Source organism: Ceratotherium simum, chromosome 3 (genome assembly GCF_057802395.1).
Source record: "Ceratotherium simum simum isolate JZ-2026a chromosome 3, ASM5780239v1, whole genome shotgun sequence".
NCBI classification, from domain to species: Eukaryota; Metazoa; Chordata; class Mammalia; order Perissodactyla; family Rhinocerotidae; genus Ceratotherium; species Ceratotherium simum.
This window is the reverse complement of record NC_141902.1, coordinates 37480841-37496221: the sequence shown is the minus strand read 5'-3', so window position 1 is coordinate 37496221 and position 15381 is coordinate 37480841. Positions and strand designations below refer to the sequence as shown.

General features: G+C 42.3%; 1 protein-coding gene across 2 annotated transcripts in view; it reads right to left on the bottom strand.

Annotated features, from left to right (window-relative positions):
* BUB1B (BUB1 mitotic checkpoint serine/threonine kinase B) overlaps positions 1 to 12831 on the bottom strand; it is a 56875-nt gene extending 44044 nt beyond the window's left edge. Inside the window, exons 1-2 of one of the 2 annotated variants that reach the window (XM_004421406.3) lie at positions 12611 to 12831; positions 10181 to 10327 (exon numbers count right to left, since the gene is read on the bottom strand). In XM_004421406.3, the coding sequence (XP_004421463.2) occupies positions 10181 to 10327; positions 12611 to 12645 (182 nt within the window). In that variant the 5' untranslated portion in view covers positions 12646 to 12831. Of the gene's footprint in view, positions 1 to 2701; positions 2788 to 10180; positions 10328 to 12610 lie in introns of those variants that run through there. The other variant, XM_087425091.1, reaches the window with a different exon arrangement.
* Between the last annotated feature and the right edge of the window lie 2550 nt (positions 12832 to 15381).

Genomic DNA, 15381 nt, shown 5'->3' with positions numbered 1-15381 from the left:
ATCTGCTTGAGTCACTATTGGTTCTTTAATTTGAGAGTATCTCATCTATGATAAGTAAAGATATAAAAAAAGATTAATCAGGGGCCAGCCCGGTGGCACAAGCGGTTAAGTGCGTGCGCTCCGCTGCAGCGGCCCAGGGTTCGCCGGTTCAGATCCCAGGGGCCCACTGACGCACTGCTTGTAAAGCCATGCTATGGCGGCGTCCCATATAAAGTGGAGGAAGATGGGCACGGATGTTAGCCCAGGGCCAGTGTTCCTCAGCAAAAAAAGAGGAGGATTGGCAGATATTAGCACAGGGCTGATCTTCCTCACACAAAAAAAAATAATAATAAAGATTAATCAAGTAACATTACAAGAGTAGGAGAAATTAGAAAAGGGGCCACAATTATGAAGCTAAAATGGTGATTTAAATATGAGATAATGAGGGGATTATCTGCAGAAATGGTGAAAAAATAAAATCCAAGATACTACTGATAAAAATCAGCAATTCTCCAAATTTATCCATAGATTCAACACAACCAACCAAATTCCCAGCAGGCTCTTTTCTAGAAACTGACAAAATGATTTTAAAATTTGTTTGGAAAGGCAAAGGACCAAGAATAGCCAAAACAATTTTGAAAAAGAACAACAGAAGTTGGAGAACTCACTCTACCCGGCTTCAAGACTTACTATATAAAGCTAATCAAAACAATGTGTAACTGATGAGAGGATAGACAATTAGATCAATAGAACAGAATACAGTCCAGAGATAATCCACATATACACAATCAAATGATTTTTGACAAGGCCCCAAAGCAATTCAATGGAGAAAGAAAAAAAATTTTCTTCAACAAATGGAGGCAGAACGACAATATATCCATAGTGGGGGCGGGGGGTGGTGGAGAACTTCTACTCCAACCTCACACCATACACAAGGATAAATTTAAGATGAATCATAGACCCAAATATAAAAGCTAAAACAAAGCTACTAGAAGAAAACACAGCAGAATATCTTTGCAATTTTGGACTGGGCAAAGATCTTCTAGAGAAGACACAAAAAGCACTAACCATAAAAGAAAAACACCAATTAACTAAACTTCATCAAAATTAAAAACTTCTGCTTATCAAAAAATACCAAGAAAATAGACAGCCATGGACTGGGAGAAAATACTTGCCACACATATATTTGATAAAGGACTTATATACAGATTATATAAAGAACTGCTGCAATCCAACTTTAAAACTAGGCAAAATATCTGGGCAAATACACCACAAAAGAAAATATATAAAAGGCCAATAAGCATGTGAAAAAGTGCTCACCATTATTAGTCAGCAGACAAATGGGAAGTAAAACCATAACAAGATACTATTACATACCTGCCAGAATGGCTAAAATGAAAAAAGATTGACAACAACAAATACTGGAGTGGATTTGGAGCAAACAGACTTTCATACATTGCTGGTAGCAGTGTAAAATGCTACCTCTCTGGAAAACTGCCAGTTTCTTAAAAAGTTAAACATACATTTATTCTATGATCCAGCATTTCTATTCCAAGAGAAATGCAAATCTATGTCCACAAAAAGCCTTGTACAAGAATGTCCATAGCAGCTTTATTCATAAAGCACAAAACTGGAAAGAATCTAAATGTCTATCAATTGATGAATGGATAAGCAAATGGAATACTACTCAGTAACAAAAAGGAACAATATACTGATTCATGCAACATGAAAAAGCCTAAAAAAAAATGCTAAGTGAAAGAATTGTATGATTCCATTTATATAAAATTCTAGAATAGGCAAAAGTAACCTATGGTGATAGAAAAATCTGATCACTGGTTGCTTTGTGAGGGAGGGGAAGAAGATTAATTGGGAAGGGGCATGAGAGGACTTTCTGAGGTAATAAAAATGTACTGTGTTTTGAAATGCATGTGAAAACTGATTAAATAGTATGCTTAAAAAGCTGAGCATTTCACTGCATGTAAATTATACTTAAAAAAAATCTTTAGTAAATGACTAAATAAAATTAGGGTGAGAAAGCAGTAAGTAAGGTCACTCAGGTGAGTTTCGGTACCAGTAACCAAAATGGAGTAGAAAAAGGAAGGTCAATTATGAGAGAAGAGATTCAGTATCTAATATATCAGTGAAACATTTATCTAATTATATGTTACTGGTAGATAAAAAGACATTTAGAAGGCAAGTAAGAGATGTAGGTGAGGCGGAGTCAAGATGGCGGCATAGGCAGACCCTGAGCTCACCTCCTCCCGTGGACACATCCAATTTACAACTACTCGTGGAAAAATGACCCTTGAGACAGAACTGAAAACTGGATGAGAGGAACTCCTGCAGCAGCGGACAGTCCTAGCTGGGGTGGAAGAGGCAGAGACTCCCTTCTGGAGAGGAAAAACGCCGCCTTCACAAGCCGCCAGCTTCACGGCCGCCGGGAGCAGCTCACAGGTACGCAGCCTCCCTGGAGGCGCGGGGCCCTGAGCCGGGAAGCGCCCCCGCTGTGGGCATTTTGTGGACCCAGCACAATCGACACCAGCAGCGTAATATCTGACTTTGCCTGCTACTAAAGCATTGGGGAGTACCCCCAGAAAACCCGGTTCACGAAGAAACTAAAACTGGCTCTTAAAGGGCCCACGCGCAAACTCACCTGTTCCAGAAAGCATCCTAAAATCACCAGAAAGAAAGGTGCACAGTGCTTTGGTGACAAGAGACTCACCTAATAGGCCCTGAGTGCATCTCGGTGAGGGGTGAGACCTCTCCAGGGACTGGGACATTGGCGGCGGCCATTGTTGTGGCCTAGTGTGGGTGTGCTGACACAGACGCCATTGGAGTTCTCCCTGAGGCCTGCTAGCCCAGGGTCTGCTCCACCCGCTAGAGCACCGATTTAATCCAGCTCAGCCAGGGCAGGCAGCCCACCCTAGAGACTGGCCCCACCCAACAACAAGCCCTCAGGCAACGTGTGGGCCTGCATAGATTGGAGACTGGATTGTCCGCAGCCTGGCAACTGAGCCGACTTGAGCGGGCAGGGTGTGCACAAGGAGCGGGTGGAGAGTGTAGGGCGGTGGCAGAGTGTGTGGGGCTCCCGCCGTGGAGAGACTGGGTCCGCTTGGGGAGGTCGGGGCGCTCACACGGGGCAGGACTGTGTTGACTGTGTGTGTGGATCTGTGGGCAACAGGGCTTGTCAGCTGCAGAAGACTTGGGCTTCTCAAAGACCCACATAGGAGGTTTGCCTCACCTTCCAAAGCCTGAAACAATTGGGTGCTCCTGTGCCTGAGGCCAGCCCCACCCAGCTGCAATCCTCAGAGAGCTGACAAGAGATCTAATAGGCTAGAGGCTTACAGCAATTGTAAGGCCCTGAGCCTAACAACCTGCCACGCTGGGGGCCTACTCAGTTAAAAGAAATACTGCAACACAAATGTGGTATTAGAACTTACAGCCAACTGTGCTGGGGCTCCCCACACCTGATAAAGAGACTGAAGGGCCCACAACAACTACAAGCAGCTGAGCATTACAACAGCTGGCCAGGAGCATAACTCAGCCTCCCTGGGCACCTATAGGGAGAGCTAACAGGCCACAATAGAGGGACACACGTAGCCCACATAGGGGCCACCGCTGGAACATTGAAAACTGAGGGAAGCACACTGGAAGCCTCCTAAGGCATCACTTACATAAGGTCACCTATCCAAGAGCAGGAGATGTAGCTGACCTACCTAATACGTAGACACAAGCACAGGGAAAGAGGCAAAATGAGGAGGCAAAAGAATACATTCCAAGTAAGGGAACAGGACAAAACCCCAGAAAAGGAACTAAGTGAAACAGAAATGAGCAACCTACCTGACAGAGAGTTCAAACTAAGAGTGTTAAGGATGCTCACTGATCTGGGGAGAAGAATAGATGAACTCAGTGAGAATGTCAACAAAGAAATGGAAGATATAAAAAAGAACCAATCAGAAATGAAGAATACAATACTGGAAATGAAAAATTCATTAGAGGGACTCAAAAGCAGAGTAGAGGATACAGAAGAACGGATCTGTGAGCTGGACGAAAGACTAGAAGAAATTACCCAAGGTGAACAGGTAAAAGAGAAAAGAATTAAAAAGAGTGAGGACAGTCTAAGGGACCTCTGGGACAACATCAAGCGCACTAACATCTGTGTTATAGGTGTCCCGGAAGGAGAAGAGCGAGACAAGGGGGCAGAGAATCTATTTCAAGAAATAATAGATGAAAACTTCCCTAACCTAAGGAAGGAAACAGACATCCAGGCACAGGAAGCACAGAGAGCCCCAAACAAGATAAACCCAAAGAGGCCCACACCAAGACACATCATAATCAAAATGTCCAGAATCAAAGATAAAGAGAGAATCCTAAAAGCCGCAAGAGAAAGTCAAGTCACATACAAAGGAAACCCCATAAGGCTATCAGCTGACTTCTCAGCAGAAACCTTACAGGCTAGAAGAGAATGGCACGATATATTTAAAGTGCTAAAAGGAAAAAACTTACAGCCAAGAATACTCTACCCAGCAAAGTTATCATTCAAAATGGAAGGAGAGATCAAAATTTTCCCAGATAAGCAAAAATCAAAGGAGTTTGTCACCAAGAAACCAGTGCTACAAGAAATGTTAAAGGGACTGATTTAAGGGGAAAAGAGAAGACCACAAATAGGAAAAATTATCTATTTCCATGATTAGAACGTAATGGATACAAATGCACAATAAAGAGGTTAGATATGATATCAAAAACATAAAAGGAGGGAGGAGGGGAGTTAAAGAGTACAGCTTTCAGACAGAGGTCAAACTAAAGTGACCATCAATTCTGTATAGAAGAAGTAAGGAACAGAGAAGGACTACTAAAACACTGAGGGGGGAAAAAAAAAAGTTAAAAAATGGCGGTAAGTACATACTTATCAATAGCTACTTTAAACGTCAATGGACTAAATGCTCCAATTAAAAGGCATAGGGTGGCTGACTGGATAAAACAACAAGACCCATATATATGCTGCATACAAGAGACACACTTCAGACCTAAAGACACTCACAAACTGAAAGTGAAGGGATGGAAAAAGATACTCCATGCAAATGGCAATGAAAAGAAAGCTGGGGTAGCAGTACTCATATCAGATAAAATAGACTTTAAAACAAAAACTGTAAAAAGAGACAAAGAAGGGCATTACATAATGATCAAGGGAACAATCCAACAAGAGGATATAACACTTATAAATATCTACGCACCCAATGTAGGTGCACCTAAATATATAAAGCAATTATTAACAGACATAAAAACAGAAATAGACAGTAACACAATAATAGTAGGGGACTTTAACACTCCACTTACACCAATGGATAGATCATCCAAACAGAAGATCAATAAGGAAACATTGGCCTTAAACGACACACTAGAACAGATGGACCTAGTAGATATATACAGAGCATTCCATCCAAAAACCGAAGAATACACGTTCTTTTCAAATGCACATGGAACATTCTCCAGGATTGATCACATATTAGGCCACAAAACAAGTCTCCATAAATTTAAGAAGATCGAAATAATACCAAGCATCTTTTCTGACCACAACGGTATGAAACTAGAAATCAACTATAGGAAGAAAATCAGAAAAGCCACAAATACATGGAGATTAAACAAAATGCTACTGAACAACGACTGGGTTAACGAAGAAATCAAAGAAGAAATCAAAAAATACCTGGAGACAAATGAAAATAAAAATACTACATGCCAGAATTTATGGGATACAGCAAAAGCGGTTCTAAGAGGGAAGTATATAGCGATACAGGCCTATCTCACCAAACAAGAAAAATCTCAAATAAACAATCTAACAATGCACCTAAAGGAACTGGAAAAAGAAGAACAAACAAAGCCCAAAATCAGTAGAAGGGAAATAATAAAAATCAGAGCAGAAATAAATGAAATAGAGACCAAAAAAACAATAGAAAAAATTAATAAAACCAAGAGCTGGTTCTTTGAAAAGATCAACAAAATAGACAAACCTTTAGCTAGACTCACCAAGAAAAAAAGAGAGAAGGCACAAATAAGTAAAATCAGAAATGAAAGAGGAGAGGTTACAACAGACACCTCAGAAATACAAAAGATTATAAGAGAATACTATGAAAAGCTACATGCCAACCAATTCGACAATCTGGAGGAAATGGATAAATTCTTAGAATCATACAACCTTCCAAAACTGGATCAAGAAGAAGTAGAGAATTTGAATAGACCAATCACCAGTAAGGAGATCGAAACAGTAATCACAAACCTCCCCAAAAATAAAAGTCCAGGACCAGACGGCTTCCCTGGTGAATTCTACCAAACATTCAAAGAAGACTTAATACCTATCCTTCTCAAACTCTTCCAAAAAATTGAGGAGGGGGAAGCTCCTAACTCATTCTGAAGCTGACATTACCCTGATACCAAAACCAGACAAGGACAACACAAAAAAAGAAAATTACAGGCCAATATCACTGATGAACATCGATGCGAAAATCCTCAACAAAATACTAGCAAATCGCATACAACAATACGTTAAAAAGATTATACACCATGATCAAGTGGGATTTATTCCAGGTATGCAGGGATGGTTTAACATTCGCAAATCAATCAACGTAATACACCACATTAATAAAATGAAGAACAAAATCACATGATCATCTCAATAGATGCAGAGAAAGCATTTGACAAGATACAGCATCCATTTATGATAAAAACTCTGAATAAAATGGGTATAGAAGGAAAGTACCTCAACATAATAAAGACCATATATGACAAACCCACAGCTAATATCATCCTCAATGGTGAAAAACTGAAAGCTATCCCTCTAAGAACAGGAACCAGACAAGGATGCCCACTCTCACCACTCCTATTTAACATAGTATTGGAAGTCCTAGCCAGAGCACTCAGGCAAGAGAAAGAAATAAAAGGGATCCAAATTGGAAAGGAAGAAGTGAAACTGTCACTATTTGCAGATGACATGATTTTGTATATAGAAAACCCTAAAGAATCCACCAGAAAACTTTTAGAAGTAATAAACGAATATGGGAAAGTTGCAGGATACAACATCAACGTACAAAAATCAGTTGCATTTCTGTACACTAACAACGAAGTAGCAGAAAGAGAAATTAAGAACACCATCCCATTTACAATTGCAACAAAAAGAATAAAATACCTAGGAATAAACTTAACCAAAGAGGTGAAAGATCTGTACACCGAAAACTATAAAACATTTCTGAAAGAAATTGAAGAAGACGCAAAGAAATGGAAAGATATTCCGTGCTCTTGGATTGGAAGAATTAACATAGTTAAGATGTCCATACTTCCTAAAGCCATCTATAGATTCAATGCAATCCCTATCAAAGTTCCAACAACATTTTTCACAGAAATAGAACAAAGAATCCTAAAATTTATATGGAACAACAAAAGACTCCGAATAGCTAAAGGAATCCTGAGAAAAAAGAACAAAGCTGGAGGTATCACACTCCCTGATTTCAAAATATACTACAAAGCTATAGTAACCAAAACAGCATGGTACTGGCACAAAAACAGACACACAGATCAATGGAATAGAATCGAAAGCCCAGAAATAAACCCACACATCTATGGTCAGCTAATCTTTGACAAAGGAGCCAAGAACATACAATGGGGAAAAGAAAGTCTCTTCAACAAATGGTGTTGGGAAAACTGGATAGCCACATGCAAAAAAATGAAAGTAGACCCTTACCTTACACCATACACAAAAATTAACTCCAAATGGATTAAAGACTTGAATGTAAGACCTGAAACTATGAAACTTCTAGAAGAAAACATAGGCAGTACGCTCTTCGACATCGGTCTTAGCAACATCTTTTCAAACACCACATCTGACCGGGCAAGAGAAACAATAGAAAAAATAAACAAATGGGACTACATCAAACTAAAAGCTTCTGCACAGCAAAGGAAACCATCAACAAAACGAAAAGACAACCTAACAATTGGGAGAAGATATTTGCAAACCATACATCTGATAAGGGCTTAATCTCCAAAATATATAAAGAACTCATGCATCTCAACAAAAAAACTACCAACCCAATTAAAAAATGGGCAAAAGACCTGAACAGACATTTCTCCAAAGAAGATATACAGATGGCCAACAGACACATGAAAAGATGTTCAAAATCACTATCAGGGAAATGCAAATCAAAACTACAATGAGATATCACCTCACGCCCGTCAGAATGGCTATAATTAACAAGACAGAAAACAATATGTGTTGGAGAGGATGTGGAGAGAAGGGAACTCTCATACACTGCTGGTGGGAGTGCAAACTGGTGCAGCCACTATGGAAAACAGTATGGAGATTCCTCAAAAAATCAAGGATAGAACTACCATATGATCCAGCTATTCCACTGTTGGGTATTTATCCAAAGAACTTGAAAACACCAATTTGCAAAGGTACATGCACCCCTGTGTTCTTGCAGCGTTATTCACAATAGCCAAGACTTGGAAGCAACCTAAGTGCCCATCAAGGGAAGAATGGATAAAGAAGCTGTGGTATATATACACAATGGAATACTACTCAGCCATAAGAAACGATGAAATCCAGGCATTTGTGACAACATGGATGGACATTGAGGGTATAATGCAAAGTGAAATAAGTCAGAGGGAGAAGGTCAAATACCATATGATTTCCTTCATTAAGTAGTAGATAATAACAACAATAAACAAACACATAGGGACAGAGATTGGATTGGTGGTTACCAGAGGGGAAGGGGGGAGGGAGGAGGGTGAAAGGGATAATTCGGTACATGTGTGTGGTGATGGGTTGTAATTAGTATTTTGGTGGTGAACATGATGTAGTCCATGCAGAAATAGAAGTACAATGATGTACACCTGAAATTTTTACAATGTTATAAACCAATGTTACTGCAATAAACAAAAAATTAAAAAAAAATAAAATAAAAAAAAATAAAAAAAGAGATGTAAACAGTAGTTAAAAAATTCTGGAAAATTTGAATATGGAAGAAGAACAGAGGGCAAAGAATAGAGACTTAGGTTAAAAGCAGTAGAAAGCCAACACAAAAAAAGAAAGAGTAGTTAAAGAAGTGGAAAAACTAGTACAATGTCATAGAAGCCAGGAAGAAGAGTTGAGAACAGAACACCACCGTCTCTGAAACAAAACCATAAAACTCAATGCTTTTAAAGATCCAATGAGATGAAAAAGGATATTCATTACATCATAGCCCAAAATTATAATAATTTGCCTATGATAGTAGAATTTTTTTGTCAGAGATGGCGAGTAGAAACTGATACTTCAGTTTACTTTTTTGAAAAATGTGTATTTATCAAAACATGTATAAGTCAAAGGAGAGCCAGTTCTATAGGTCCATTTGAATAATGTAGTATTTTTCAGCTTTTTTTTTAAAAATATGTAATTACTTTTTTTTTTTTTTTTCCCCCAAAGCCCCAGTAGATAGTTGTATGTCACAGAAGCACATCTTTCTAGTTGCTGTATGTGGGATGCAGCCTCAGCACGGCCGGAGAAGCAGTGCGTCGGTGCACGCCCAGGATCGAACCCAGGCCGCCAGCAGCGGAGCGCGCGCACTTAACTGCTAAGCCACGGGGCCGGCCCTTTTTCAGCTTTTCTTTATCCACAGTTTGTTAAACCATTATTGAGAAACTTTCTAGTATAAATTCAATTTCTCTGAGGTTTACATTTTCTTTGGAGACCACTATTTCTTTTTGACATCTTCTCAAAAATACTTTCCTAGAAAGTTAATAATTGAGTACACATAAAAGATAGCAGATTTACTCTCCCTCAGTACACACAGTGCAAGAAAGCAATTTCTCTACTTGATTACTATCAAAGAGTTAATTCTGTCTAGGGATCCAGAATGACATAATACTTTTGGGAACTATTGTAATATGATACTTGCTTTACTTTGCTTATCACTGCCCCCTGTATAAGATGTATTTCTATTGACATAAGAGTTTGGCTGCTCCACAATGAAATGAAATCCTATAGTTCTTGTTCTTAATCATACTTGAGATTTTTAGATAGCTGTCATGTGATGAGAAAGCAGGCAAGGAACAGATTCTTATCCTACCAATTTTGAAGAGTACTCCTTATGCCATCCCACATGGATTCACACCCACATTATCTACCACAGTTGGGGATGTGTGATGACAGTTGGAACCCCACCGTTCTACACACCGTTTCTGCTGCTGAAGAGTAGTGTTACAGGCAGAGTCTTGCTGGGCCAATGCTCCTTGAAGTGTGGACATGATCCGCCCCTGCCTCAAGGGTTGTACGTTTTCTTTACTCAGCTCCCATTCATCTCCCTCCAGAGACATGGCTTCACTGTGAAGAGGGAAATGAAAGTAAATCTCATACCAACATTGAGTTATTATGTCACTAGATTATTGCAAATGTTTTTCAGATAAACGATTATTCATGATCTTTGGGCTGAATATGGAGGGCTGGCACATTAGTAGTGTTATTATACTTCTAAGCTTCGGAGCCTTTCTGTGACCTGGTTTCCAAGTTTATGGCTGTAGTGTTGCCTAATGAAGCGAGAAAGTGACAAGGGTATTGTGGACAGTACTATAAGAATAAAGTTTAAGGCAGGAAGAAAAGAAAGGAAAAAAGTATTATAAATTTGGCAAAGTAGACCAAAAGCAGTTCTATGCCTACCACTGAAAGCATCATCTAGTTTAATGTAAACAATTAAAGCAATTTAAGCAAAATATTTGTCAGACTAACACCCCATGTTTCAACTGAGGATTTAAAACTGAAGTTTTCATATATAGGTCACAACTGGCTCCCCCAATTCTATCAAGCCTATGGGGGGAATCCCCACAACTTTTTTGGAGGCAATCACCATATGGGGTATGTATTCTGAACTACAGACTCTGCAATGGTCAGATAGAAGCCTACTTCTAGACGAGAGACATTACCTCTGGGTTTAAACAGAGAGATAGATAGCCACTAATCAAAATAAAGTGAAAGTTATGTGTGACCTCAGTCTAGACGAGAGCTGAAAACTCGCTTCAAGAAAGTGAAGTGCAAGTCATTAATAATTTAGGTTGTAACTACTCACATCTTTTTAACTATATTGTGTGAATCCTGTAAATATAATAAGGTCATGTTATGCATTTTTGTATCCCCATGGTCTAATACAGAATCTCACATTAGTAAGCACTGAATAAACGTTTGTTGAGTTCATCTCAATTTGTTCTCTTGCTCTTAAAATAGCAATTAAACTACCTCAGTTAAATTTCCCACACCGACCTGGCTCTGCTCTCTCTCTCCTTTTCCTTCCTCCTCCCAGACCTGCTCCTCCCACAGTCTTCCCTCATCTCAAATAAATGGCAATTTCATTTTCCCAGTTGCTCAAGCCAAAAAATCTTACTGCCAACCTTGACACCCCTCTCATACCTCCCCAGTCACTCAGTGAATCCTGTTGGCTCTATCTTCAAAATATACCCAGAAATCAACCTCTTCTCACCATCTCCACTGTTTCCGGCCTGGCTCAGGCCACCATGTTCTCTTGCCTGGATGATTTCAATAACCTTTTAACTGGTCTCCTTTGCTTCCATCCTTTTCTGCCTTTAGCCTTTTCAACACTGCAGCCATGAAGATCCCATTTAAAATCAAGTGAGATCATGTCTTTTCTCTGCTCAAAACCTTCCAATGACTTTCAACCATAATCAGTCAAACCCTCTAGCCTTTGCACTTCCCCCAGATACATGCATGACTAGCTCTTGAGTTTCCTTCAAGTCTTGACCCAAATGACACCTTCTCAGTGAGGCCTCCTGTTCAAAACTATCTAAAATGGTACCAACCAGCCTCCTCCTGTTTTATTTTTTGTAGTACTGACCCCCGTCTAACTTTTAGTTTATTTATTTTGTTTATTGTCTGTCGCCCCTACCCTCATCCCATCCAGAAGTTAAGCTTCAAGAGGGTAGGGATTTTTGTGCCTTTTGTTGATTTGCTGCACCTAGCGCTTAGTAGGTGGTCAATAAATATTTGTTGCATGAATTAAAGAGCTCGTGACATGGCATTTATCTAAGCACTGTGTACCCCGTAATGAAGACGCCTACAAAATTCCAACCTAGAAGAGCTGACATGTGTTTATGTAAGAAGCAGCAGCAAGCATGCATAGAAGGGCTTTTTAGATTTCTAACTACGTTATTGGCATAATGATAGCACCCACCACGTGTCGGGCACTTATTTGGGGACAGTTACTTTACATATGCTTTGAATTCTCCCAGAACTCGGCAAGGTAGCAGGAATAACGGCCTTTTCCATCCTGAGATGTGTTCAAGGTCAAATGGCTAGCAAATGGCTGAGCTGAGATACACAGGCCACACGACAAATTCCAAGCTCTTTGTCCCACCGGGGTCCCGCGGCCTCCTCTGCTCTGAAGCTGGAGGCAGCAAGATTCGCACGGGCCTCGCCCCATGGAGGTCGGTGCTCACCCTGCGTCTACACCTCCACCCCTCGCGTCCAACTCCAACAGTGGGGAGGCTCTGGCCAGGCCTGCTCCGCTCCTGACCGTGCCCATCCTCTCCTTGACTGTTCTGAGCGGAGCCTCTGTCACCTGCCGGGCCCAGCTCCCAACAGCCCTTCTCCCATACCTACCTCAGGGCACCCCCTTCCTTCTTCATCGCCGCCATCCTGCATTCCCGGCTCAGGCCCTCGTCCTGCCGCGGGCCTTTCCTCAGGGCCGCAGACCGTCTGGGCCTCCTTCTGCCACCTGCCCTTAGAGGCACTGAAGCGACCAGAGGGTGTTCCCGGACAAAAGCACGCACCAGACTCCCTCACAAACCGGCCACCTCAAGCCCTCATCCCTAGCCGCCAAGTTTCAAATTTAACGGTCCCGCGCGGACGACGTGGCCACGCCCCTCCTCTCCTCCGTACTCGCGCCTCGCGCCCAAGGAATTCTGGGGCTTGTAGTTTATCCCGGTTTTAATACAGGCGGTCGCGGTGCGTAATGGGAGTTGTAGTTTTTCCTATGGCTGCCGCGGTGCCGCACCTTTATGCGGTATAAATTCCATGCAGGTGCTCCTGGCTCTAAGCTCTGAGTCGAGTGAGAGACCCGTTAAACACCAGAATTTTGTTGGTGTATTGAGTTTAGGGAGATGTCTTTGAGTGCTTGCACTTGGCCTGACTCTTTTCTGGGGTGGCTGGGCAGGCTGTGATCACGCCCTGTTGTCTGCCCCAAATCTCGCACGTGTCCAGAGTTCTTAGGCTGCTCTAATCCAGCTGTTTCCTGCCCAACCCTTGAATTCAGAAAAGCTGGATTGTAGTTCTGTAAAAATCGTCCCAAATGTGCAACCTTAGGCAAGCCACATTAACCTCTCTGACCTTCAGTTTTCCTCATCTGTAGGGTGGTGATGATATTGCCTTGCTTTCTCTATTGCACGGCCCACGGGCAGAAACTACAGCTGTGCCACGGCTCCCAAGGTTTTGCCTCTTTCCCCTTCAGGAAACCAGCCTCGACTGACACTGGACTCTTTGTCCCAGTTCCAATTTCCTGAGGAAGAAACTATGGCGGGCTCAGTTGTGGCCAAGGGAGCAGAGTCTTTTGAACAAGCCCAGGTGCAAGGAGTCCTCCTCTACGACGGTGGGGATGGTGGGAGAGGCAGCAGGCAGTTCCTAGAGCCGCGAGCTGGGAGTAGGTGTCCATTACTCCCTGCCTCTTCGTCCCCAGCTTTCTCCTCTTTCTTTGTACTGTGGAAGCTCTTCTTTCTTCTGCATCATCGGGACTCTCAATTGCAATGGAATGGAAATCCAACTCAAACTGGCTTACTCAGAAAAGGGAGTTTACTGGCTTGTATATAAAAGACGTCAAATGATGCTTAACCCAGGCTTCATGTGATGTCATCAGGCCTGGGCATCTCTCTATTTCTCACCTCTGCCCTTATGTTGGTTTATTGCCGTTGAGTAACAACTTCAGGACTTTATCCTTCTGGGTTCAAGTTCAGACTCAGAAGTCACTCTGCTTAGCCCATTCCCGCCAAACAATCACGGGGGCTAGTGGATTGAGGGCTCTAATTGTTCAGGCCCACATCATGTGTTTCACCTTGGGGCAGGAGTGGTTCCCCATAGGAAATTTTGGTTACTCTTTACTTCCAAATCCTCTAGATCCAGGAAGCCTTCCTGGATTATGGAAGATGTGGTATATGGGATTCACTCTCTGACTCATCTCGTCTCTTATCTTATACTAGTATTGACCTAGCCCCTCATTTCCTTCCCTCAGGGTGTCCTGTTCACATCCACGACTTCTCAATTTTGATTGCTTGGAAGTGCAGTTTTTTTTTTAATTTTATTTATTTATTTATTTTTCCCCCCAAAGCCCCAGTAGATAGTTGTATGTCATAGCTGCACATCCTTCTAGTTGCTGTATGTGGGACACGGTGTCAGCATGGCCAGAGAAGCAGTGCGTCGGTGCGCGCCCGGGATCCGAACTCGGGCCGCCAGCAGCGGGGTGTGCGCACTTAACTGCTAAGCCACTGGGCTGGCCCAGCATTTGCTCTTTTAATCTCAGTCTTTCTTGTAGCCCAGTCAGATGCCTTGTAAACTGTGGTCCAACACAGAACACATTCAGGCTAAACCTTTGGCTTGTTTCACTGGAAAGAAAGGGAGATAGGTTGAAAAAAACAAAGTGTATGACGGCAGGTGCTCTACAGTCTTATTTGAAACGAGTTCTTGTTAGGCTGGACTCTGGCTGGGCGGCCGGCGCAGGGCCCAGGTGGTGATACAGGCTTCAACAGTGCCCACCAACTGTAAGGGAAGTCAGGATTAAGCTCATACACATTTATGCTCCAAAGAGGATGAGATAATGGCTCAGCCTGAGTACTTCAATGTGCCGAGCCTGTGTGGGACACAGAAGACATGAACAGTGAACTAGACACAGTTCTTGTCCTCTAGGAACTTCAGGCTAGTGAGAGGGACAGGCAAATAAACAGGCAATTTCAGTACATTGCCACCACAGCCAGAGGTAAATAAACACAGGGGGCCATGGAGCACATAGGAGGAGCTTCCAACCCAGGTCGGGGGTGGGGGAGAGGGAGGGTCAGGGAAATTTTCCTGGAGAAGATGGTGAACCTGAAGAGCAAGGAGGATTTGGCACAAACTATTGAGCACAATAACACAAGTTGTATAGCAGCTGAAATTTCTCTATAGCATGTGTCTGCTTCCTCTCTATTCCACACTCTCTCCACTGAGTTCCTGCACCAGGCTCCCCACCTTAGACCTCCACGCTGGCCCATCAAGACTTACCTGTCCTAGGGCCGGCCCCGTGGCTTAGCGGTTAAGTGCGTGCGCTCCGATGCAGGCGGCCCGGGTTCGGATCCCGGGCGCGCACAGACGCACTGCTTCTCCGGCCATGCTGAGGCCGCGTCCCACAT